This window comes from Triticum aestivum, chromosome 1A, assembly GCF_018294505.1.
Source record: "Triticum aestivum cultivar Chinese Spring chromosome 1A, IWGSC CS RefSeq v2.1, whole genome shotgun sequence".
Lineage (NCBI taxonomy): Eukaryota > Viridiplantae > Streptophyta > Magnoliopsida > Poales > Poaceae > Triticum > Triticum aestivum.
Window position 1 is genome coordinate 534,088,702 of NC_057794.1, and position 25,273 is coordinate 534,113,974.

The window sequence follows — 25,273 nt, forward strand, 5'->3', positions numbered from 1 at the left end:
TAAGGGGTGCAACCCTCCACTCATTCATAGGGACGTGAAGACATCTAATAACGACTGTGATACCCATGTGTCCACAGCCAGGGTGGTTGGGACACCCGGTTACCTTGACCCTGAGTAAGTGCATTATTCTAAATTCTTGGTGATTGTACTCTCAAAATCATCTTGCAGGTTATTAATAGTTGAAGTAATATGCTTTGGTTGTCTCAAAAGTAGTATGACTCACCTACATTCTCAAAATATATGCTCAACCTTCCCTCCTAGGGTGATCAAATTCATAACATGGTCCCTTAAATTTGACAATTAACCTACAAACGAGTGATTGAAACATAAGGAAAAGCATCTTATTTATGCGAGAATCAGATTGGTTTCTGTGAATTCACATGAATCTAGGATGTCTCAACCAAACCCATGTTGCATGATTGTTCTTGAAACTGGAACCGCTAATGCATTTCATACTTATCAGGTACTATGTACGCTTCAGCTGACCAACAAAGGCGAAAGCATAGTGCTACTTGAGATAGTCAGTGGGCAACCACCCATCCTAAATAATCCAGAGCCGGCGAGCATCATCCAGTGGACGCGCCAGCGCCTTGCCCGTGGCAATATTGAGGGTGTAGTGGACACATGCATGCACGACGACCATGATGTCAACGGCGTATGGAAAGTCGCAGACACCACACTCAAGTGCACTGCCCAGGCGGTGGAGAGCTGGTGGCGTTGTTGCATGAGTGCCTTGAGCCTGAGGTTGCATGTAACCATATGAATGTAGGGTTCTACACGACTGGGAGGTGCGGTAACGTGGATGGCTACAGTAGGTACGCCACTGGCATGTCTACTGACGTGAGCCAAAGCAGCTCTGCATTTCAGATGGAACATTTGGGCAGAGTACCAACAATGTATACAGGTCCAGTTGTGAGGTGAGAAGAGGACTGAGATACTAAATGGCCGCCACGCCTTCCATCCATAAGTTTTTTCATTTTCTCTCAAGGGGATTCAAGTCTTTTTGATGATTATTGTTATTATAGATGCAACGTGTAAAAAAATTCACACATGTAATGTATTTTGTTGGCTTTTCTACACATCTAAATGACAGCGAAATAACGCTTGATAAGAGTGTGATAAAAAAGCTCGTTTTTCCTTTTCTATCTCAAAAGTGTTGTTTAGAATATGTCTTTTAATGATGATGGTGATTCTCAATTTTTTCCTACCAGAGGAAGATGTAGATTCTCAATTTGTTTTCCTAACAAAGGAAGATGAAGATTCTCTACTTGCTAGTCGGTATGATATCATTCACAACTATACGGAAAAACTTTGTTTTTGTCACTCTAGTTTTTGCCCACTTTACTTATGCCATTGTAGAATTTGACATCTTACTTTTGCGTCTCTTAGCTTTTGGTAATATATCACAAATGTTATTCCCTGGCAAAAGCATTAAATTTTCATTTCACTTTTGCCGCTCTTAGCTTTTGACAATGTATCACAATTGCCACTCTGAAAATTTGACTTCCAAAGAGGTGCATGGCCCAACTACTCGTATAGAGGAGTTTAACCGGATCCACTCCTCCGGGCGCAATACCATAGAGAGAGCTTTTGGTGTCTGGAAGATGAAGCGGCAAATCTTGCTCAAGATGCGAAACTACTCGATTAGAACAGAAAATATGATTGTTACGGCTAATATGACACCACCCAACTATGCCCGCCTCCATGACATGGATGATCTCCACTTTCTTCGTTGTGAGAGGGATCATGATTATGTCCCAACTATTTCAGATAGATACAAGAAGTACATTATTCCCCAAATGCGTCGGACGGAAAGTGTCCCTAACATGGATTGCTTAGGCATGAACTAGCTACCGCCATTGCCCTTAGTTGGTGAAGTAATCACGTTCATGTCTATAAGGGTGTTATCATTTTGATTTGCAAACTTATATGCAAGGGAAGCTTTTGTTGTATGACACATGACACAACTAGTTTCTCTTCTAAATTATACATTTTTTAGGGGTAAAAGCCTTTTATTACTCAAAATCCACAGAGTGGGATACAAGTTTGGTCACGTGGCTGGCCAAGCCACACATGACGCCCTGGGAGTAAAGATAAAGCATGTTTAGCTAACTTGTGGGCTTCGACATTCGCCTCACGCCCTTCAAAAATAAACTTGCTAGTGGGTGGAACTCTATGTCTAATCTCTCTGATTACAGCACCATATGCTCCTTGGCTTCCCTTGGCTAGATCGTCAACAACTTGCTTGCAATCGGATGCCACGATGTAGTTATGTTGGTTGAGGTCTTCTGCCAACGCCACGGCTTCGCGACACGCTATGGCTTCCAGCGTTGGTACATCCCATACACCTGCAATGACGAGCGCTGAACTGCCCAAGTAAAGACCCTGGCTATCTCTGCATATAGCAACTGCTGACCCTCCTCTCTCCGACCGGGTGCCCGCATCTACATGGATCTTTGCATAGTTTGCCGGGGGTGCCCTCGGTCTCGCTGCCCTTGTGTTCCCAGTCGTGGTCCGGCTATGTTTCTTGGGCTTTCTAAGAACATCAAGATCTTTAATGTACCTAGTTATGAAGGCCGATATTGCATGTGGAGTCTGGAAAATTCCTTCATGTATAGCTTTCCTCCTAGATGTCCAGACGGCCCAAAGCGTCACTGCCACCAAGGTGAACTGCTCGTGCGAGAGGGACCCCAGCAGATTGAAGAGCCAGCTCTTGGCCTGGTTCTCACTTGTAGCAACAATGTCGCAGCCTAACTCCTCGTCCACAAGCGCCCAAGTACATCTCGAGACAGTACAGTCGAGCAAAGAGTGTCGCCAGGAGTCCGGAGTGCCGCAAAATCCGCATGTGCTCGTCGTCGACATATTCCGGTGTGCCCTCACATCTTCAGTTGGCAGTGATTGTTTCGCAAGCCGCCATAAAAAAATTCAAACCTTCGAAGGCACTTCCGTCTTCCAGAGATACTTCCAAGAGCTGGACTCCGCATGCGAAGATGAGGATCCCGATGCACCATATAACCAAGCTTCTCTTCGCTGCATCGTCGCCACGAGCATATTGTATGCTGATCGCACAGTAAACTGGCCCGAGCGCTCGTGAGCCCAGCCCCAGAAGTCGTGCATGGGTGTTGTGGGCAACGGTATGCTGAGTATTAATTTGGCGTCAAAAGCAAGGAATGTGGAGTTGATCAATGTCCTGTTCCATGTTGCATTTGTGTGATCTATCAGTTTTCGAAACCGTGATTGGTGGTGCCGCTGCTAGAGATCCATATGGTCTCATCATCTCTGGACGTGGGAGCCAGTTTTCTATCCAAATGTCCGTGCTCTCTCCATTGCCAATGCGCTTGATTAAGCCCAACTTTAAGATATCTCGCCCCTCCAATAGGGCTCTCCAGACCTGACTCGGGTGACTCCCAAGTGAAGCTTCAAGGATACTGGAATTTGGGAAATACACACTCTTCAATATACGCGCACTGAGGGAGTTGGGATCCTGTAACATACGCCAAACCTGACGAGCCAACATAGCAAGATTAAACAGCTCAAAATCCATAAAGCCAAGACCTCCCATGCTTTTTGGTTGAGTCATAGCCTGCCAGGAGACCCAGTGTGGTTTGTGCTGGCCGTTCTTGCTTCCCCACCAAAACTTCCTGATCAACGTGTTCAGATGCTCGCAAAGGCCCCTTGGCAATTTGAAGCATGACATGGAGAAGACATGTATTGCTTGAGCCACCGTTTTAACCAACACCTTCTTGCCTGCAGAGGACATCGTCCTCTCAACCCAGCCTTGAATCTTATTCCACAATCTGTCCTTCAAATATTTGAGCGCGCCATTTTTTGAGGCTCCCACATCTGTGGGCATACCTAAGTATTTCTCATTCAAAGTTTCGTTAGGGACGTTCAAGATACTCTTAATGTCATTGCGTACCACCTCGGGGACCCCTTTACTAAAGAAAATAGATGACTTGTCAAAATTTATCCGCTGACCTGTGGCTGTGCAGTAAATATCCAGGACTTGGTTCACCTCGGTAGCCCCCACACCGTTAGCCTTGAAGAACAGCAGGCTGTCATCAGCGAATAATAAGTGGTTAACTAGTGGCGTCGTAGGTGCCACTTGGATCCCACCTAGGTTGGATGACTCTCTTTGTGATTTTAACAGGCACGAAAGGCCCTCTGCTGCTAACAAGAACAAGTATGGAGATATCGGATCCCCTTGTCGAATACCACGTGACGGACTAAACTCCTCAAGCCTTTTACCATTGAACAAGACAGAAAATTTCACTGAAGATACCATGCTCATAACAATATCCACGCACCTGGGAGTGAATCCCAGCTTCAACATTATTGCCTGGAGATAGGGCCATTCAACTCTATCATAGGCCTTCATCATGTCCAACTTGAGGGCTCAGGACTGGTGTTTTTTGGCTTTGTTCCTTTTCATAAAATGCAAGCACTCATAAGTTGTTATGATGTTATCTGTGATCAATCTGCCTAGAACAAAAGCTGACTGCTATGATGAGATAATATCAGGAAGTATTTGCTTGAGTCGGTTGGATATTACCTTGGACGCGATCTTGTAGAGGACATTGCACAGATTGATCGGTCTGAACTGTTTGAGGAGAGTAGGGTTTTTTACCTTGGGAATGAGGACCAAGATTGTGTCATTGATGCAAGCTGCCGACTCATTACCCTCTACTATTTTGAGGACCACTTTCGTGACCTCTTCTCCACATACTTCCTAGTGGCGCTGAAAGAAGTGAGCTGGGTATCCATCCGGGCCAGGGGCCTTAATTGGGAACATTTGAAACAAGGCGCACTTGACCTCCTCATGGGTATAAGGAGCATTTAGGAGAGCATTCATATCAGGTGTTACCTTGGTTGGGACGTGTCGGAGAACTTCCTCCATATTGTGCACCCCTTCTGACGTGTACAAGTTTTTATAATATGTCGTTGTCATCTCCTCCAACCCGGTTGGGTCCTCAATCACTTGCCCCTGCTCATCATGCAATGATTTGATTTGATTTTTGCGTCGCCTTCTACTTGCGCGTAGGTGGAAGAAGTAGGTATTTTTGTCTCCATGGACTAGCCATTCCACACGCGCTCTCTGGCGCCAGAGCATTTCCTCGCGATGAAAATGCTCCACCAGTCTGTCAACAATTTTCGTTTCTTCCCTGGTGGGGCCGGATCTCACTACAAGAAATATGTCAACTTATGACCACCACTATTGGTCACTGAATGGTCACAAATTTCCATTTATGACCTTTTTGTGACCAAAAACATAAGGTCAAAAGCTGGGCATCGTAAACTGACTATAGAGACCTTTCTTCTGGAATGGTCGCAAACGTTTATGACCAAAATATGTCCACTGTGGCGTTTTGGTCACTAGCAACCTCTCCAGGCCACGTAGGCATCCAGCGTGGCAAGCTGATGTGGCACAAGATTCAGCTCGGTCCAATTCGGTTTTCTACATGGGCCTAGCCCAACAATTCGGCCTTTTAATGTATTTTTTTCTGTAAGTTACACGGGCCAAGCCCATTTCAGCCTTTTATTTATTTCTGGGTGGGGTCTTTTAACATTGTTTGGGCCATTATATTTTGGAGCTGGTCCCACTTGTCATCTTCTCACACATTGGGCCCACTTGACAGAAAATTCAAAAATGCTCAGATTATTTTCATAAGTGGATCCCACAAGTCAGGTTTCCATTCCACACGTTTTCAAATCACATACATAATCATTATTTCAAACGGAACAGTACAGATGTAGTACGTCAAATAACACTAAGTCTACTACAATTTGTACATAGTTATTACAACCCAGATATGCCTACTATTACAATATTGCAATATTTACATTCTATTACAATCAAACAGAAGAGACGACTCTTTGCTGAGTAGAGCTATATGGTTTCGATCTTCAAATTTTGTAGACCTCGAGCTCCTGAACACAAAGACAAACATCATTAGAGATTAGAGTGTACACATGCTAGGAATAGCATTGGTTAAAAATAACTAATAATCACATGATGAAGTCCTAGAATGAAATTTCAGTAGTGACCAGATCTAGATCTATAGGAAACAGAACAACCATGACAAAATCCTAACCAGAATGCATTTAATAAAAATGGATTGCATCTGGTTACTATAGTGCAAGCTAACGACATGAAGGTTCCATCAAGCAATGATCAACTACTCAAAACCATTCCGTGCTTTGCAAAGAAAATACTAGATGAATCTCACTAACAAGAGCACTAGGCGATTAATAGAAGAAGTAATCAGCAGATGACACAATAACAACAACAGATTTTGGTTAGAGACCAATTATCTAGTGGGTATAATATTTGATTACTTCAAGAACAGATTCTGGTTGGACCAAATATATGATAAAGCAACAGATTCAGCCAACTTCAAGAGACCACAAGAGCATCAATCAACAACAGGTATAGTATAATATTTTAGAGACCAATTTTAGAAACATATTTTAGAGACCAATTTTATATCAGAACACTAGATGTTTGTGATGCATCTTCGAGAACCACAAGAACACTAGATATAGTAGAATATGATTCCAGGAGTATAATGCTAACCACAAGAGCATCAATCAGCAGCAGGTATACATCAAACTATCTACTAGACATCATCAGGATAGGAAGGGTCACCTGACATATTGAACTCGATGCTGCAGCAGGCCGATGACGTGGTCGTACAGAGCAGGCCCTTTGTGGCTGGCTAGATGCGCCCCTCCTCCTGCTCCTCGAGCAGGACAAGGATGAGCTGGTACAGAGCATGCAGCTCCTCCCTAAACCAGAAAGCACACAAATCAGTATGCACAAGTGTTGGACCTTCAAATAAGGAGACTTGAATTCACTGGTAAGCATTAGCGGAACTAATATATATTTTTGCATTATCTTAGTGTATCTCTACATCACATAGATTCACCCACTCTATCACTACCAATTCTACTACACAGTAAGAATGGAATGATGCTAATCTATTGAGGGAAAGGATCTGCTCTCATCAGCAGTGGTGTTGCTCCTAGGCCAGGTGAGAGGAGTCAAATCATTTTCCAAAGTCAGAAAGCTGGTAGGAGCATTAGGAGATGTTAACACACACACACACACACACCAGGATGTGTTTGCTTCACTCAACTTGACATAATATAGCAGCATGCAAATACAATGGATCTACAATGGAGAAGGATGCCATGCTGTGGCTCCCATATTAGCCCACTAGCCAGATGGCACAACTACAGTAACGCAAATGACCCCAGTTATGTAGTTATGGTATCTTGTATCCTATAATTGCCAGTTTTATTAGATAAGCTGAGATCACAAAACATAAGCAAGACAAGAACTGCTAGTCTTGGTATCTTGTATCCTATGATGCCAAAGAGGATTGATGGAGCCACACACATATCATAAACAAGTATGCACAGATTATGATTGAAATCTTGCTAGAAGGCACTGTCGAGGTTGTCTTTCACCGTCATGGTGCTGATCTTCCCCTGGACAAGGGCCGACCTCCCTGCATATCCTGCACAGTGTGGTCGCACAGTGGATCAGAGATTGACCGAAATTCCGATGATAGAGGACTATCACATCGCTTTGTGGTAGATCACCTGATTTGGGCCTGCCATGTTGAGCACTTCTTTTCCTTTGCGGAGTAAGGACGACCAATGCATCACAGAATAGTTCTACATCACGTACACATCATGCTTGGAAGTAGCCCACATGATGTTCCTCAGCTGCACATGTACAAGTATAGGTCAGTGCGTTCGTACCAGAATTCTTCTTAAAACTCTGCAGAAATACAATGATGCAAATGAGCACCATTTTATTCAAGCACACCAAATTCTACTGCGATAACAAACAAGATCGCCCGATGGAGGACATAACAGTGAGCTTTTGTTAAAATTTCTCGGGTAATTACAACTATGTGATTCTACTGTTAATCTAGATCTCCTTCAGGTTTTGATTCATTTAATCAAACAATAGAACACAACTGCTAGAAATTGTTAAGACATACATATTATGTGCACGCCAAAAAATAGCAGATCTGTGAAGGGGGTGTCTATTAGCAAATTTTGGTCTAAATACAACTTAGGCAGGCAAATGCTTAGTGTAACTAATGAACTGATGTTGTTTGCGTTTCTGAACTTTGCTAAATGAACTCTAGAGGAATACACCAAAAACTAATGAACTCTATCTCCACAGACTCCATCTCTAGACAAATGATACATTCTCATTCACATTCACTGGAGAATAATCAACATCATTATTGGCAGTTTGTGGCACCTTCAAGATTTTTATATATATAAACAAAATTTTCAACGGTGGGCAATCAGTCAATTAGGCACCCAAACACAATAGTAGTATAATCGTCGCTAGCCGTCGCTGTGGGGAGTTTGGAAGGGGAGGGGCGAGAGGAGGAAGGCGTGGGGAACGGCGGCGAGCTCCTCATGCCCAGGCTCAACTCCGGCGCCATGTGCCGCTAGACCATCGTCCTGAGAAAAGAAGCACAAGCAGAAGGCGGCCGTGAGTGGGTACCAAGGGAAAAAACAGAAGCCGCAACCAAGAATTGCAAGTTTAGTATAAAGGAAATAGCCTCAGCATTCAGATGTTTCTAATAAGATTGCGCACTAATCTAACACAATATACATAAGGTGTCCTCATAGTTTTACTAATACCTGGGGGTATGGATAGTGGGGTATATAAAGAAAAGCAATCCATTGTCATGTTCTAGGAACTAACTATTAGAGTACATGCTCAGGATATAAGTGGAAGCAGAGAATATAATGAGATGTCAATAGTCCCCGAGAGGTTTATGCAAGCAGGTCTTTTTATACTACCACTTGCATGATTTATTTATTTGAATAACAACAGGAGAACTGCTATATTCACTGATTATAGAAAGCTCAAATTGGCAGTCGCACATAGCATGGAGTATTCATAAGATTTACAGGAAAAATAGGTATTATATGCAACGATTTGTGCCATATTGGGAACAAAGATTTACAGAATGTCATTCAAAGTTGGAAATAGGTATGCACTTTTTTGTGGTTTCCCCATATTGGAAACAGATATTTGTACCAGCTTCCGACATGGCATCTAGTGCAGGCAGTACAATATACAGCGGGCCGTCAGATAATGGCATCCTTGAGTGTTGTGCATTCAGTTTAAAATAGCATGTTGCTTGGGAGCAGGTTATGGGGTCTAATTAACCGGCCATTGCATTGCAAACAAGCAAAATCAGAGACTGAACTACACATCTTCACCTGAAGCCTAGTCTTGATGGCATCGATGGGGTAGAGCGTCGTCTCCACCACGACACCGGCGGCTCCTCTAGGCTATGACTCCCTCTGCAAGCGAGCGGGCAAAAAAACAGCACACGTAATCAGTCCCCTTCACCCGTGACTGACTGTAAGGTTGCAGAAGGCGAAGCGAGCTTGTACTGAGCCACTAATAATCCACGGATGGAGATGGGAACCAAAGAATGAGAGAGATGGGGAAGGAGGAGAGGACGCACAGCAGAGGATCTGGAGGAAATTGAAGGGCTTCTCTTCCCCTTCCCCGCCGCCCATGTCTGCCCGTCGACCGCCGAGAAACCTGCGCCGAGGTCTGGAGGAAAACAGAAGGCAGCTGAAGTTATTTGCCTGGTTGCTGCGGAAATTTGCAGGGAAGAGAGGAGAGGAGAGGATTCACACCTAACTGAGGGGAGGGGGAGAAGGAGCCGCTGGGGAGGTCCGCCGTCAGCTCCGTCGCCATATGGATCTCGCTCTACACGTGTGGTAGGTGTGTTGTGAGTGAGGCTGTGGGTGGGGTGGGGGCGATGGAGGGCGGAGAAGAACTAGGAGGTTGAGCCCCGTGTGGCGGCGCAGTAGATGTCGGAGAGGGGTCACCGGAGCCGTGTCGGCGATGGAGGCGTCGTCACCCCCGAAACCCTAGTGGGAGGGTTGCGGCTGAGCGTTGGAGGCCGGGAGCAGCGAATCCCGCAAGGGGGAAGATCGAACGGAGCGAGGCGAGCTCGGGATGGTGCTGCGGGGTGGCGGGAGTCGCTGGAGAACGCCGGAATCGGCCAGCACCTATGGCGGCGGAGATGTGTCCCGGGAAGGAGAGAGGGTTGTGGGAGAGAGAGGTGGAAGGGTGGGGAGGCGCCTGAGGTGGGAGTGAAGCAGATGGGAGGGAGGAGGCCGCCGGCGTGAGCTGTGGGAGGGACGAGGCGGTGTGTGGGTCGCGGCGGCGGCGATGTGGGAGGAAGGGGATGGATCGGGGTGGGTGGGACGAGGAGTGGTTCGGGGTAGGGTTTGCCTTTTTCTTTCTTTCCTTCTTTTTGCGTTTTAGGTTTAGTTCTGAAAGTGGAGGGCGGGCTGAGCCTTCTGGGCGCGCGCGCGCTTACTCTCAACCCAAAATTTCCATCCATTTGGACCAAAGCGAGGAGGGTTGAGAGACGTTGGATCTGTTTGGCTTTGACGGCTCAGAGTGGTTAGAGAGGGGTGATCCATGGGAAGACTGTTTCTCTGTCCTGATTGGTTTGATACATATGTCATATAAAATACTAGTTTCTGAGTATTAAAAACATGACTTTCTGTGAGGCAGCTACCAAGAATATCTTGCAAAATGGCACTATTAAAATTTTCACACAAATTAGACCACATTGTTTGAATGATCACCAACTTGATGCATTTTTTATATTTTAGCTATTTTCAACCATTTATTTTCTACAAAATCAACAGGAACAGGGTTTAATTTGAACAACAGCTACTTCACAATTTACTCCAAAAGTTTTGCAAAACCCAACCGTTAGCTACGAACGGTCATGCCCGTCGTTTTGAACATATTTTGAAAACGGGCATATGAAATTCAAAAAAAAAATCTTCGCACCGTGTCATTATATGTGACCTAATTCCTGGTAAAAAGAACAAACTTTGACGACGGAATTCCAAACAATGTTGCCTAAGGGAGTTTTCATTTTCTTTGCATGGAAATTCATTTTTCATTTTTCGAGTGCCCAAAATGAATTTTTTTTGTGAAGAAACTGTCAAATAATTGTTGTAAAAATGGATCAAATCAATTTTCTAAAATACTAGGACATATTTGATTCACAATTAACGAAATGGTTGGGTGTCAAAAGCCTTGATCCACCTCTGGTGAAAAAGATAAATTCCCGCCGATTCGGTTGGAAGTGGGTCAAATTTGAACTGCAGCTGCCTCATAGTTTGCTCTTTATTTTTTTTTAAAATCATTTCTAGATACATAAGTATCTATTTAATCAGAAAAACATCAAAAGTTTTCCAAGATTCAACCACTAGCTAGGAACGGTCAAGCCCGCTGTTTTGACCGCATTTTGAAACTGGCATAAAAAATTCAAAAAAATAAAAAAATTGGGAAACCTTCGCATTGTGTCATTATATGTGGCCAAGTTCCCAAGAAAAATAACAAACTTGTAATACGACAATTATTTTAATAAAGTGTTCTCAGAAATGAGCTATCATCTCTGAAGATTCATGGCTTTCAAGCCAAATGATCAATCTTATGGCCACATTCGTGGCATGGTTTGTTCAAATGATCTCATATTGTGCACAAGGGTGCATATTGGAATGCCAAACAATGTTGCCTAAGGAAGTTTTCATTTTCTTTGGACGAAAAAACCATTTTTCATTTTCTGAGTGCCCGAAAGGAGGTTTTTTTGTGAAGGAACTACCAAATAATTGTTGCAAAATTGGACAAAATCAATTTTCTAAAATACTAGGACATATTTAATGCACAATTGACAAAATAGTTGGGTGTAAAAAGTTTTGATCCACCTCTCGTGAAAAAGACAAATTTCCGCCGATTCAGTTGGAAGCGGGTCAAATTTGAACTGCAGCTGCCTCATAGTTTGCTATTTATTTTTTCCAAAAATCATTTCTAGGTACATAAGTATCTATTTAATCAGAGAAACACCAAAAGTTTTCCGAGGTTCAACCACTAGCTAGGAACGGTCAAGCCCGCCGTTTTGACCGCATTTTGAAACGGGTATAAAAAATTCAAAAAAAATCAAAAAAATTGGGAAACCTTCGCATTGTGTCATTATATGTGGCCAAGTTCCCAAGAAAAATAACAAACTTGTAATACGGCAATTATTTAAAAAAAGTGTTCTCAGAAATGAGCTATCATCTGTGAAGATTCATGCCTTTCAAGCCAAATGATCAATCTTATGGCCACATTCGTGGCATAGTTTGTTCAAATGATCTCATATTGTGCACAAGGGTGCATATTGGAATGGCAAACAATGTTGCCTAAGGAAGTTTTCATTTTCTTTGGACGAAAAAACCATTTTTCATTTTCCGAGTGCCCGAAAGGAGGTTTTTTTGTGAAGGAACTAGCAAATAATTGTTGAAAAATTGGACCAAACCAATTTTATAAAATACTAGTACATATTTAATGCACAATTGACAAAATGGTTGGGTGTAAAAAGTTTTTATCCACCTCTCGTGAAAAAGACAAATTTCCGCCGATTCAGCTGGAAGCGGGTCAAATTTGAACTGCAGCTGCCTCATAGTTTGCTATTTATTTTTTCTAAAAATCATTTCTAGGTACATAAGTACCTATTTAATCATAAATACATGGTTTGGTGGCGATACGTCGAGGTTTGGGCGGTGGCCTAGGGCCCCATCTCTAGAGCGCGTAAACTCGCATGCCCGCCGCGTGGTCACCGCGTGACCGTGGTGTTGCCATGTGTTCTGGGTGGCCTAGACATGTCTAGTGGGTTGGGCACTCCCCAGGTTGGTGCTAGGAAGAAAATTACAACATAAGATTCTCACGAGGAGACCGATTGATGCTCAAACATGAATTAGCACCCAAGTGTTTGATTAGCGGTACGGGAAATGCACATGGCCAATGGGCGCGAGTTTTGGCTGAGGATGATCATCTACTAAGGAGAATGTCTTCACAAATTTTGAGCTCAAAAGGAGGATCCTAGGTGGTACTTGCTTTGCAAAGTACCACGCTGGACAAAAATATGAATGTTGAAGCTGGGCTCAAAATAATGAATGGAGTGAGTTGAAATTTTGTGAAGGATGGTTATTTGGGCATAGGAAAGCATTGTAGAAAATTGATACCATTTGGACATGCCAAAGTAGTACTTCCTTCACAATGCTCTTCTATGGACAGAAACTTGGGAAAACTAGTGAGAGAGATTGGATGAATGAAATGAGCTCAAAATTGGTGTAGGTAAGTTACTTAGGTATGGTCATGCTCTGGTAAATTTTCAGATCATTTGGGTAAGCCTAGCTAGTACTTACTTCACAAAGCTTCTCTCGAGATAGAAACTTTAGAAATTTCCCGAGAAAGACTTACTAGGAAAATTGAGCTGAATATTATCATGTGGCAATGATTTGGGTATGGAAGAGTGCCCGAAAAGTTTGAGGGTAATAGGAGGGGTCTATATAACACTTGCTTTGCAACGTGCCAATTTGGCCATAAAATATAAATTGAACCTGGGCTCACATAGATGATTTGACTGAGCTGCAATTTGGAGAAGGGTGATAATTTGGACATATGAAGGAACTGTATAAATTTCATGTCATTTAGAGATATAAAAAAGGTACTTCCTTCACAATGCTTCTAGGTGGACAAAAACTTTGGAAATTTGCCGAAGAAGATTTGCTAGGCAAATGGAGCTGAATTTTGTCATGCGGTAATGATTTGGATAGGAAAGAGTGCCCAAAAATTCCGAGGGCAATCAAGAATATATAAATAGCACTTCCTTCATAAAGTGTTGTTGTGAACAGAATAGGAAAATGAATATTGTTGAATTAGTTTTGTACTAGGCAAGGAAGGATTTTTACATATTTGATGAAGATATGCCCCAAAGAATTTATGAGATTTTTTTGGGAATTTTGGGAATGATAGAAATATAGGTTGCTTCACAACCTAGGGAAAAAACTGCCACATGGACATGACACATAGGCAAAACTGATGAGATGGCGCCTAGTCATCACAACCCACCACAATCTACAAGGCTATGACCATCTATATTGGTCATTAACAACTAGAAATAAGGCAGCGGACTAGCACTGTTTGCTTTGTGACCATTTCGTGTAAGGAAATTACGACCTTTTTGACCAAAATGGTCGCAATGGTTTAGGGTTTGGATCCCCCTGAACAGCTTTTGACCAATTGGTCTAAAATGGTCATAAATTTATGACCAATTCTTCGAGGCTCACTGACAGAAGGTCATAAGTTGACATATTTCTTGTAGTGTCTACCTGGGATAGCTCGTAGAAGTTGTAGCTGTACTTTGAGCTGTGATATTTGCTGTCGAACCGAGCCAAAACTCTGCCGATCCCAAGCCGAGAGGTCACCTGCCAAGTCTCCCAGCTTTTCATGCAAAGATTGCACGCTCCCTCCATCCTGCATGCTCCACCTTCCCGCTATAGTGGTAAAGAGAGATTCCTCTCGCTCCCACATGGTCTCATACTTAAATGGTTTGGGACCCGCCCTGCATCCATGCATGTTACGTAGCGTGAGTAGGATCGGAATGTGGTCGGAGCCGGCTGCCGTTTTATGATGCAAAGTAGAAGCTGGCAACGCCAACAGCCACTCCGGATTGGCCAGACATCTATCCAGCCGAACGCGAGTATATGTGCCTCCAGTAACCTTTTTTTCAAATGTCCAGGTTGTGCCCATGTACCCTATGTCAGACAATCCACAAGTATCAACCGCCTCACGAAACCCATCGATTTGGGCTTGGCTCCGACTGCCAACGCCATCATGTTCGCTCGGGTTCAGAACCTCGTTGAAGTCACCAATAACCACCCATGGCCTGTTTTGTGTCTCCGCTATGTTTTTCAGGGTGTTCCAAGTGTTTTTCCTGTTGGGTACCTGCGCATCGCCATAGACAAAAGTGACTCTGACCTGCATGTCCACCAAGTTGTCAACTAGATCATCAATATGGTACCTCGAGTAACCAATTATTTCCACTTTTATTTCATCATTCCAAAAAATACAAAGACCACCGCTTCGTCCAGAACTACTCACTGCAAAACTTTTATTAAATCCCAATCCTTCCGCTAGCTGTTCAACCCTCGACCCTTCTAATTGTGTTTCAAGAATACAGAGGATTGAGGGGGCAAATTGCCTCGCAAGAGTGCGAAGCTCACGAACTGTCGCGGCTTTGCCAATTCTGCGGCAGTTCCAGCACAGGAGACTCATTGCGTCGGGCGAACCCCTCCTTGGGAGTTCGCCAAACGCGCATCAGGGGTCTTGCTAGTTGTTGCACTCTTCGCAATGTTTGTTTCAGCTGTGGAAGGACTCGGCTTGTTTCTCTTTGTCTCCTGCTTGGATGTGGGGCTAGGAGGGATCACCGGAGGCGGCATTATTAAGTTTTTGTTAGCCTGGATAGGGTGTTGTGGCCGTACGGTTTTTGGATCCATTAGAGCATCCCTTTTCCTATTTCTGTCCATGTCTTCCATGGTGACATCGTTGCTTGACAGGTTGGGATCCACATACTGTTGGCTGCCAGCTGCACCTCTAGCTGCAGCTCTGCCGCCACCTCGCTCAGTCCGACCGCGACCGCGGCCACCTCCGGAACTCTCCTCCCCTCCCGGACCTCTGCCAGGGCCACGGAACCAACCTGCTTTGATGTCCTTGAAGACTAGTGCTTTTGGCGAGTGAACTCCGTCGCCGCACTCCTTATATAGGTGCCCCAGGTAACCACATACAGCGCACCAATCCGGCAGCCTCTCGTACTTAATTCTGAAGATGACACGTTCCATCCCGTCCTTCTTCTTGACAACCAATGAGACTGCGTTTTTAAGAGGCTTCGTCACATCTATCCTCACCCGAACCCTGGCAAAATTGCCCTCAAAGTCCTGTGACTTTGGCTCAGCAAATATGAACTCCCCCACAGTGGATGACAGGGCCTTGATCTTGGAAAAATAACCATCAGGCAGATCATGAATTTGCAGGCAGACATCGATCTTTTTGAGTTCAATGGTTGAGGGCTTGGTGAATCCATCGTAAGGCGCTAGGACCACCGCCTTACCCTTGAAGTTCCATGGTCCTTCCTCCATTACCCTCTCCCAGTCGCCGAGGCACGAGAATTGGAGTGTATAGAGGTTGTCTTCCAAAGGCCTGATCTTAACTTCATGCGCCAGATCCCATGCCACCCGCATGCCCCTATAGAACCAATATTGGTTGTAAGGTTTTTCGGTGTGAACCCTAGCGATCGCCATCCAACGGGTCGCCTCCTGCGGCAATTCTCCGTCCTCAACCACTACGTCTTGCAGATCATCTTCTCTTAGACCAAGTTCCTCCATCATCGATTCAAGTTCGGAGGCCGAACCTGACGCCGATGAGCTCGCAGCCATGATTCTCTCGCTCGGGGTGTGGTTCCGCGAGCGGTATTGACCCTATCCTCCGCCCCCTCTGCGTGGCCACCACGTCCTAGACGCAGCAGACCACCACCGGGGGAGAACGGCAGGGGACGACAAGCTCTACGGTGAAGGCGGCGCCGTCGCCCGAGAGGAGGAAACCCTAGCTAGAGGGGAATCACTTCTAAATTATACGTAACTTGTATGACACATGACAAACCTTTTTTTTAGACATGAACTGGGCTGCCTCCAGCCAGCCCAAAGGGGCGCCCAACAGACCTGTTGCCTGCGCTGGAGAGAAGCCAGATTTGCGTGAAGTCTGCTCAGTGTCACTCCTCGGCCCTAGACCATGGCGGCGGCGGCGACGATGCTTCCTGTAGCCAAGACGGCGCCGGATCAGCAGGAAATCGATCTGATCAGCTCCCTCCCCGGTGAGATCCTCAGCATAATCGTATCTCTCCTCCCCATCGACGGCGCCGTGCGCACCACATCCCTCTCCCGCCGCTGGCGCCCCCTATGGCGCTCCTCCCCGCTCAACCTCGACATCTCCCACATCGACGGGGGCAGCAGCGCCCGCGCCGCCGCCGTGTCCAAGATCCTCTCCGACCACCCGGGCCCCGTCTGCCGCTTCCTGACCGCCTGCCTCCTGATCACCGACCCCGACTGCTGGCTCGGCTCCCCCGCACTCCGAGATCTCCAGGAGATCGACCTCTGGCCTGCGTTTTGATTTTCGGATTGGGTTTTTTTCGCCCCTGAACGAAACAGCCGAATTTCGGTCAATTCAAAAATTTCGGCAAAATCTCGGACGAAATTGCATAAACAAAATTTAAATTTTTGAATAAAATTTGACCGAAATCTAGCCAAAATTCGGCCGAAATTTTGCAATCAGCAGAGGAAAGGTATAGCAGATCGAGCTCAAGGGATTAAAAACTGAATCAGTCCAAGAATAAACATTGGAGAAGCAAACGAAGAAGGAAGTGCCCTGATGCTACCTATGCATCAGTCCAACATATAAAAACAATCCTCACTGCCGCAGACATCATGCACCATGCCGTGGCCTTGAAGAAGCAACAGAGAAGAAACTAGGTGGTGATGGAGGAGGCGTGAGGTGGCCCTGATGGAGGCTGTGCGTCCACGCGCTCAGACGCAAGCAAGCGGGCGGGAGGTACCAGTCAACGAGGCGGCTTGATGCAGCGGAGGAGTGCGGATTCTTCACCAGAGGAGCTCCCGACGGGCATGGGAAGGCAGCAGCAGGCGGGCAGTGGCGGCGCCGCACAGGGAAAGACAGAGGAAACGAGAAGTTTAGGGTTCGGTGGCGTTTTCTTAGCCGGACCATAGTGGAGGCCTTCTAGATGTTGGGCTGGGCCATAACTTTCAAAACAGGCCGAAATTTTTGAAGCGAAAGGGACATATTCCGGGCCCAGCCGAGATGGCCGAAATTCGGCCGAAATTGATTTTTTCGGCCGAAAATCAAAACTGTGCCTCTGGCTCCCTCGGTACAAAATTCCGATGCCGCTGTCCATTCTCCGCTTCGCGGCGACTCTGCGCGCGGCCAGCTTCGGCAACTGCAGGTTCTTTGTGGACGACGCGCCGCCGCCGTTTAGCTTCCCTTGCCTTGAGAAGCTCACCATGAAATCCATTTCCGTACGGGCAGACACCCTCTCCCGCCTGCTCGCTGGCTGCCCCGTCCTCGAGAGCTTGCTGCTGGACAGGTGCCACGGCTTCTTCTACGTGCTCATCAATTCAGCAACTCTGAAAAGAATCGGCATAAACGACGGTCAGCGGCATGGCTATCAACTAGTCATAGTAAATGCCCCCAGACTAGAAAGATTGATCAGAATCAATCCTCATCCAGACTCAACCATCTGGCTAATCGAGGCGCCGAACTTGAGATCTTTGGCTCCATAATAGACGACTTCACTAAACTCAAGCTTGGGCCTGAAATTTCTGAGGTAGCTGTGGCCATCTAATCTAAGATTCAGTATTACGCATCATGTTAGTAGGCTTCTTTCTGATCCTGTTGTATGCTTATGCCTTCTCTGTTATCAGGGAATGGTTGCTGGCAACTTGAAAGCACTGACGCGCAGCATCAAGGTTTTGCATCTCACGTCTAGTGGCCCTAATCTTGATGCAGCTATAGTCTTCCTCAAAATATTTCCTTGCTTGGAGAAGCTCTACATCACGGTGACTCTTCTTTCTTCGATAGTTTTTGGTGTTAAAACTAGCTTCACGGCCATTTCATACATTTTTCCAATGAGTAAATCCTTGTTTTAGTTGTCAGGTGAGGGTCAGTTTTTCTATCGTGTAACTGTTTTTATTTTGTTTCAGTCATGTCCAGGAAATGATATGGAGAATGTGCATCATCTTCAACCACAAGATCCTATTGAATGCCTCGATCATCTCAGAGAAGTTGAGTTGAAGTTCTATGTTGGCAGCAGATCAGATGTCAATTTTGCCAAGTTCTTTCTCCTGAATGGTAAAGTGCTCGAGTTAGTGAGATTTGGTGTCAAGGACCAATATACTTAGGCATGGGTAGCTGATCAACACAGTCAGCTACATGTTGATAGCAGGTCTTCTCCAAATGCTCAACTTGAATTTACAGCTGCTGATGGTGACAACCTTTTGACCATTTTCTGTTCTTGACGGATCCCTCCAGTGACCTTGTGGACATTGTGGACAAGATTGTCGTGCCCCTTCAGATTTTTTGTGGCGCCTTTCTTGTCACTGTGCAAAGCTGGAAACATGGCACTTTGTGACTTGGGTGTAATGCTTTAGAGATTGTCATGCAACTATTTTACTTGTCATGTTTTTGAGATGTCGCATGTCTTTGGCATTCTAAATTGCGAATGACCGCAACCTAGTTGTTCATTTTGATTCAGGAATTAATGTATGGCTTTGAAATCTTGCTTTGTTTGGGGGGGAAAGAATATTTCGTTCTTCGAAAAAAAATAGCAAGTAACTTAGAAGCACTGTTCTGTTGCGTAATCTTTTTTTGTGAGAATCATAGCTTATGCTTTGAGTAACAGGGTGAAGGAGTAAAAGTTAACATAGTTTATAAAAAATGATGGGTTGTTTGTTTTTAAAATCCCTATTTGCTCCCTAGTGATTTGAGATATCAAATCTACTGCTTGAGTGTCCTGTATGCAATACTTTTTTTTCGAGACCGTATGCAATACTTGACCGTGTATGTTTTTTGACCGTGTATGGACATCATGCCTCTGCTAGGTAGCTCCAAAGCCTCTCGGCACGGTTTCTTCTGGCTAACATCACTGCTGATGTGGAGCTTTTGGTTAAGACCTGTGTCAGATGCCAGCTTTACTCCAGGTAGCCTCATATGCCGGCTCAAGCTTTGAGGACCATCCCTATCACCTCGCCCTTTGCCATGTGGGGACTTGATATCTTGGACCGTTCAGGCCGGCTACTGGCAGATACATGCATTTTCTAGTTATGGCGGATAAGTTCACAAAGTGCATTGAAGCCAAGCCCATCAGGAGAGCAACGGCCCTCAAGTTTGGCTGAGATATGATCACAAGATTTGGCATCATGTATGGTATTATCACTGACATTGGATCCAACCTCTCGCAATGAGAATTAGCTGAATACTGCCAGGAGGAAGGAACCTGGCTCATTGCGTCAGTGGCTCATCCGCAGTCCAATGGGCTCATCTTGCAAGGCCTCAAGCCAAGACTTCAAGTACCTAATTTGGAGAGCAGCCGGCCGCTAGGTTGAAGAGCCTAGACATAGGCATAGTGTCGGTCTTCCGGTCTGCTATGGTTTTACTGTTGCTGTTATGTCGTTTTTATTTTCTGGTTAGACTATTGGAGTGTCGATGTGTGCATCTTAGCTATGTAGAGAACGGGTGTTGCTCAATTGTTTCGTAGTATCTGATTATACTACCTTTTCAGTTAATAAAAGCGTCCTTTATCACAAAAAAGAGCTCCAGACTCATATCAAAAGTCAACCTTCTAAGCCTGAGGAAAAGGTGAGAAGTCTAGTCACCAAGCTTGGGGCATCCATGCACGTCCAACCAGACCCAGCAGGGTGGTTGACTGACTCAGGATGCAAGTCAACCCATCACCCATGTGATCGGGCCCAACTGGGTAATTAACTTGTACAACACCCATTTCTATGAACTGATTGACATGTGGTGTTTGAATTATTAGTCCTAGACAAGATGGTTAGACTTACGTTTGTACGTGCATATAATCTATGTCCCAGTGTATAGCTGCTGGCACATGCACGCACCATGGAAGGACAGCTGCGGAGAGCAATGGCGGCCCGGTGGCCGTTGCTGCTTCTTCTGGGCATCGCGGGCGGCGGCGGCGTTCTTCAAGTCCATGGGCAGGTCGATAACTTAGGTGAGCCCATCGTACATGCTTGCGACGTTTCATGGCATTACCTTCACAAACATTGCCACAGCTTATTTTTGCGTCCGCCGTGCAGGTTTCATAAACTTAGACTGTGGTCTGCCAGAGAGCGCCGCGGGCTACGTGGACGGCGTCACCAAGCTGCGCTTCACCTCGGACGGAGGCTTCATCGACGCCGGCACCAACTACAACATGTCATCCGAGTACATCACGCCGACGATGGGCAGGAGCTGGCACAACGTGCGCAGCTTCGGCGGTGGCGCAGGCACGCGCAGCTGCTACACGCTCCAGTCCCTCGTGGCCGGGCTCAAGTACCTCATCCGGGCCAAGTTCTGGTACGGCAACTACGACGGCCTCGACAGGGCGCCTGTCTTCGACCTGCATGTTGGCGTCAACTACTGGACGACCGTGAACATCTCGAACGCCAACACGCCGGTGATCTATGAGATCATCGCCGTCGTCCCTGGTGAGTCCGTGCAGGTTTGCCTCGTGAACACCGGCTCCGGGACGCCGTTCATCTCGGCCCTCGACCTGAGGCCCCTCAAGAACGGGCTCTACCCGATGGCCAACGCGACGCAGGGGCTGGTTCTTCTCAGCAGAGCCAACTTTGGCCGGGACGATGGCGTGGTCCTTAGGTACCCCGACGACCCGCACGACCGCTTCTGGATCCCAATGAGCAAGCGGGCGGAGTGGACGGAGGTCTCGACGGCCAAGAAGGTGCAGAACATCGACGACGACAGCTTCGACGCGCCGTCCGCCGTGATGCAGACGGCCATCACGCCCGTCAACTCCTCCAGCCCCGTCGTGTTCAGCTGGGACGCCGAGCCCAGCGCCAACAACCCAGATCCCGGGTACATCTGCATCCTGCACTTCTCGGAGCTGCAGCCTCTCCCCGTCAACGCGGTGCGGCAGTTCTACGTCACCCTCAACGGCCAGCTCTGGCTCGGCAAGGGCTTCACGCCGCAGTACCTCTACACCAACGCCGTCTTCAGCAGCTTCCCCAACAACGGGCACCACCAGTACAACGTCTCGCTCAACGCCACCGCCAACTCCACGCTCCCGCCCATCCTCAACGCCCTCGAGATCTTCTCCGTCCTGCCCACCACCGGCATAACCACGGCCACTCAGGATGGTAAGCAAGCAGTTATGTTCTTCAGATTTCAGATGTAGTGTCTCACTCAGGACGATCAATGAAGCAGTTAATTATACTCAGCTGACAGATTTTTGTGTTGCTGCTGCTGAGAAATGTAACAGTGTCTGCCATCGCGGCGATCAGAGGCAAGTACCAGGTGAAGAAGAACTGGATGGGCGATCCCTGCGTGCCCAAGAATTTCGCGTGGAAAGGATTGGGTTGCAGCTATGCTGTTTCCAGCCCACCAAGTGTCACAGGCTTGTGAGTTATATGTTTCTGAATGTTCTGTTTCCTGTTAAAAGTCCTGCGAGTTATAAGTTTCTGAATGTTCTGTTTCCTGTTAAAACTTAAAAAGTAGTATTAGTAGTAGTAACCGGAATGAGTTTTCTGAGCTGCAGTTGTATATATGCTGCAGGAATCTATCTTCCAGTGGCCTCAGCGGCAACTTGTCATCTTCGTTTGCCGGCCTCAAAGGTCTACAGTACTTGTAAGTTTTTTTCTTTTTATGTAAGTTGTAAGTTTTTTTCTTGGCAGTAAATACAGTACTTGTAAGAGAGACTGTTAAGCTAGTCATTGCAATGCTAATTTTATCGAGAAGCAATCAAATTGTTTAACTGGAATTTTGCGAGTTCATAGGGATTTGTCACGCAATAATCTTACGGGCTCAATTCCTGACACCTTCTCGCAGTTGTCGTCGCTCACACTTCTGTAAGTAATCTGTGGTATGTGCTTTTTAAATCCATTCGTAGTAAACTTGGCATAAAAAACCTGTTGTGTTTCATTCAGAGATCTGACAGACAATCTACTCAGTGGATCAATACCTCCTGGGCTTGTGAAAAGAACTCAAGATGGCTCCCTAACACTTAGGTTAGTACCCTCTAGCATCACAATTTTTTCAATGGTATAGTTCTATGATCTTATTTGACCTTTCTCTTCAACATACATTTTATATATCTTACTTAATCAACATGATTTACTTATCTTTTTCTTTCATTCGCTAGATATGGTAACAATCCGAACCTCTGCAGCAGCGGAAACTATTGTCAGCCTCCACAAAAGAAGAGAGGCTCTATGGTTGCCGTCTATGTTGTTGTTCCCATAGTTGCAGTACTAGTGATTCTGCTACTGTCAGTTCTCATTTGCATGAGAAGGAGAAGGCAAGGTAAGAAACCATGCAAAAATACATAACACTAGACTCAAGACTGCAAGTGTTCTTAGAAAATAAAAAGTTTCATTATCCCGGCCTCTTCATCACGAATGCAAGTGTGAAGTGATTAAGTAACATCTGTTGGTGTGATTTCTGTATGAAGGAAGGACAAGCGGCAATATCAAGCAACTAGATGAGGTGAGTATCATGGGGCACAACTCGTTGCGACTTGATAACCGCCGGTTCACATATAGTGAATTAGAGGCCATCACAAACGGCTTCGAGCGAGTAATTGGTAAAGGGGGGTTTGGGAAAGTTTATCATGGTTCGTTGGAGAATGGCACACAAGTGGCTGTCAAACTGCGGTCTGAATCTTCAGATCAAGGTGAACAAGAATTCTTGGCAGAGGTGAGAATTAATGTGATCTGCTCAAGGTTAAGTATACTAATGCGATTCAGTTTGGTAATGTGCATGGATCTTTTCGGTTTCAGGCTCAGACCTTGGCAAAAATTCACCACAAGAATCTTGTTTCCTTGATTGGCTACTGCAAAGACATGAAATACATGGCTCTTGTCTACGAGTACATGTCTGAAGGAGCCCTAGACGAACATCTTAGAGGTATTAATAACATTACTCAAATCATCAAACTTCAAGCCTGTATCAACATAAATACTACCTCTGTACCAAAATATAAGACGCCTTTGCAACTACAAAAACGTCCTATATTTTGGTAGGAGGGAGTAATATTTTTATGTAACATAAATATATATAGTTGTAAAAGTGAGAAGCATCTGAGAAAAATACCAGTACATGTGATTCAGCTTATTATATTTGCATTGCAGGGAAAGATAACACCATGAGAGCTTTAACCTGGAGACAAAGACTTCGTATATCCTTGGAATCCGCACAAGGTAAGCTTTTAATTAGGTTTTACCACATCTCATTGCATATAGAAGACGCAGATTTGCATTGTGATGTAGTTGATGATGTGTCACGTGGATGCATTCAGGGCTTGAGTATCTGCACAAGGGGTGTAACCCGCCCCTCGTTCACAGGGACGTGAAGACGTCAAACATCTTGTTGAATGCAAACCTGGAGGCTAAGATTGCTGACTTTGGCCTACTCAAGGCTTTCAATAGCAACAGCGATACACATGTTTCCACAGCAAGGGTGGTTGGCACACTCGGTTACCTTGACCCTGAGTAAGTGCACAATTGTCTATTGTTTCAGATGATGCTCTAAAAACCTTCTCAGCTACGATGAACAACTGGAGTAATATATTTTCGATTGTCTAAAAGTTGGTGCGATTCAACATACATGCAGGCTCATAATGTACGTATGATCTACCTTTTCTCCTAGGGAGAACAAAATTCAGTAAACAGTCCCTTAAATTTGAAATTTTGACATTCAACTTAGCCATTTAAGAAAAAAACCTGATTTACGCAAGAATCAAATTGATTTCTGGATTATCTGCAAATTATTGTGAAATTCGTTTGAGCCAAAAATATCTTGAAGAACTTGACCTGCATGATTGTTCTTGAAACCAGACCCATTGACGTATTTCATACATACTTTACTAGGTACCATGGTACATTTCAGCTGACCAACAAGAGTGACGTCTTTAGCTTTGGGGTAGTGCTACTAGAGCTGGTCACAGGGCAACGACACATCCTGAATGACCCTGAGCCGACGAGCATTGTTCAGTGGGTGCGGCAACGCCTTGCCCGTGGTAACATCGAGGATGTGGTGGATGCGCGCATGCGTGGTGATTACGATGTCAATAGCGTGTGGAAAATTGCAGACACCGCGTTGAAGTGTACATCCCAGAAGCCTGGAGAGAGGCCCACGATGACTGAAGTGGTAGCAGTGCTACATGAGTGCCTTGAGCTCGAGGCTGCACACGACAATGTGAATGCAGGGTTTTACACGCCCGGGAGCGGTGGCAGCATGAACGACTATGGTCGGTACGACACTGGCATGTCTACTGATGTGAGCCAGAGCAGCACTGCATTCGAGCAAGAGCATTTGGGCAGGGTGTCTATAGTGTCTACTGGTCCAGCTGTTAGGTGAGGATTTAAACAATGATTAGTTGATTGCTTCCACCTCTCTTCTGCAATTATTCTTTGTTTTCACTCAAGGGAATTCAAAATTTTCTTACACGATAAATGTCGTTATTATTAGAGGAAGTGAAAATGTACAAATGTTCAGACATTTAATGTGTTCTGTTGGCTTTTCTAGACAATATGAGTGATACTGAGATGAAGTATATAATACTTGATGTATCTT

The 25,273-nt window shown here is 45.5% G+C and overlaps 1 protein-coding gene across 1 annotated transcript; it reads left to right on the top strand.

Moving 5' to 3' along the window:
- The first annotated feature begins 20,535 nt into the window (after window positions 1-20,535).
- Window positions 20,536-25,219, top strand: LOC123063692 (probable LRR receptor-like serine/threonine-protein kinase At1g05700). The gene is made up of 12 exons (XM_044487592.1): window positions 20,536-20,699; window positions 20,785-21,840; window positions 21,963-22,101; window positions 22,256-22,327; window positions 22,477-22,548; window positions 22,627-22,707; window positions 22,842-23,002; window positions 23,151-23,395; window positions 23,479-23,605; window positions 23,830-23,898; window positions 23,997-24,189; window positions 24,568-25,219. The coding sequence occupies exons 1-12, from the start codon at window positions 20,588-20,590 to the stop codon at window positions 25,055-25,057; spliced, it is 2,817 nt and encodes a 938-aa protein (XP_044343527.1). The 5' UTR covers window positions 20,536-20,587; the 3' UTR covers window positions 25,058-25,219.
- The last annotated feature ends 54 nt before the right edge of the window (window positions 25,220-25,273 follow it).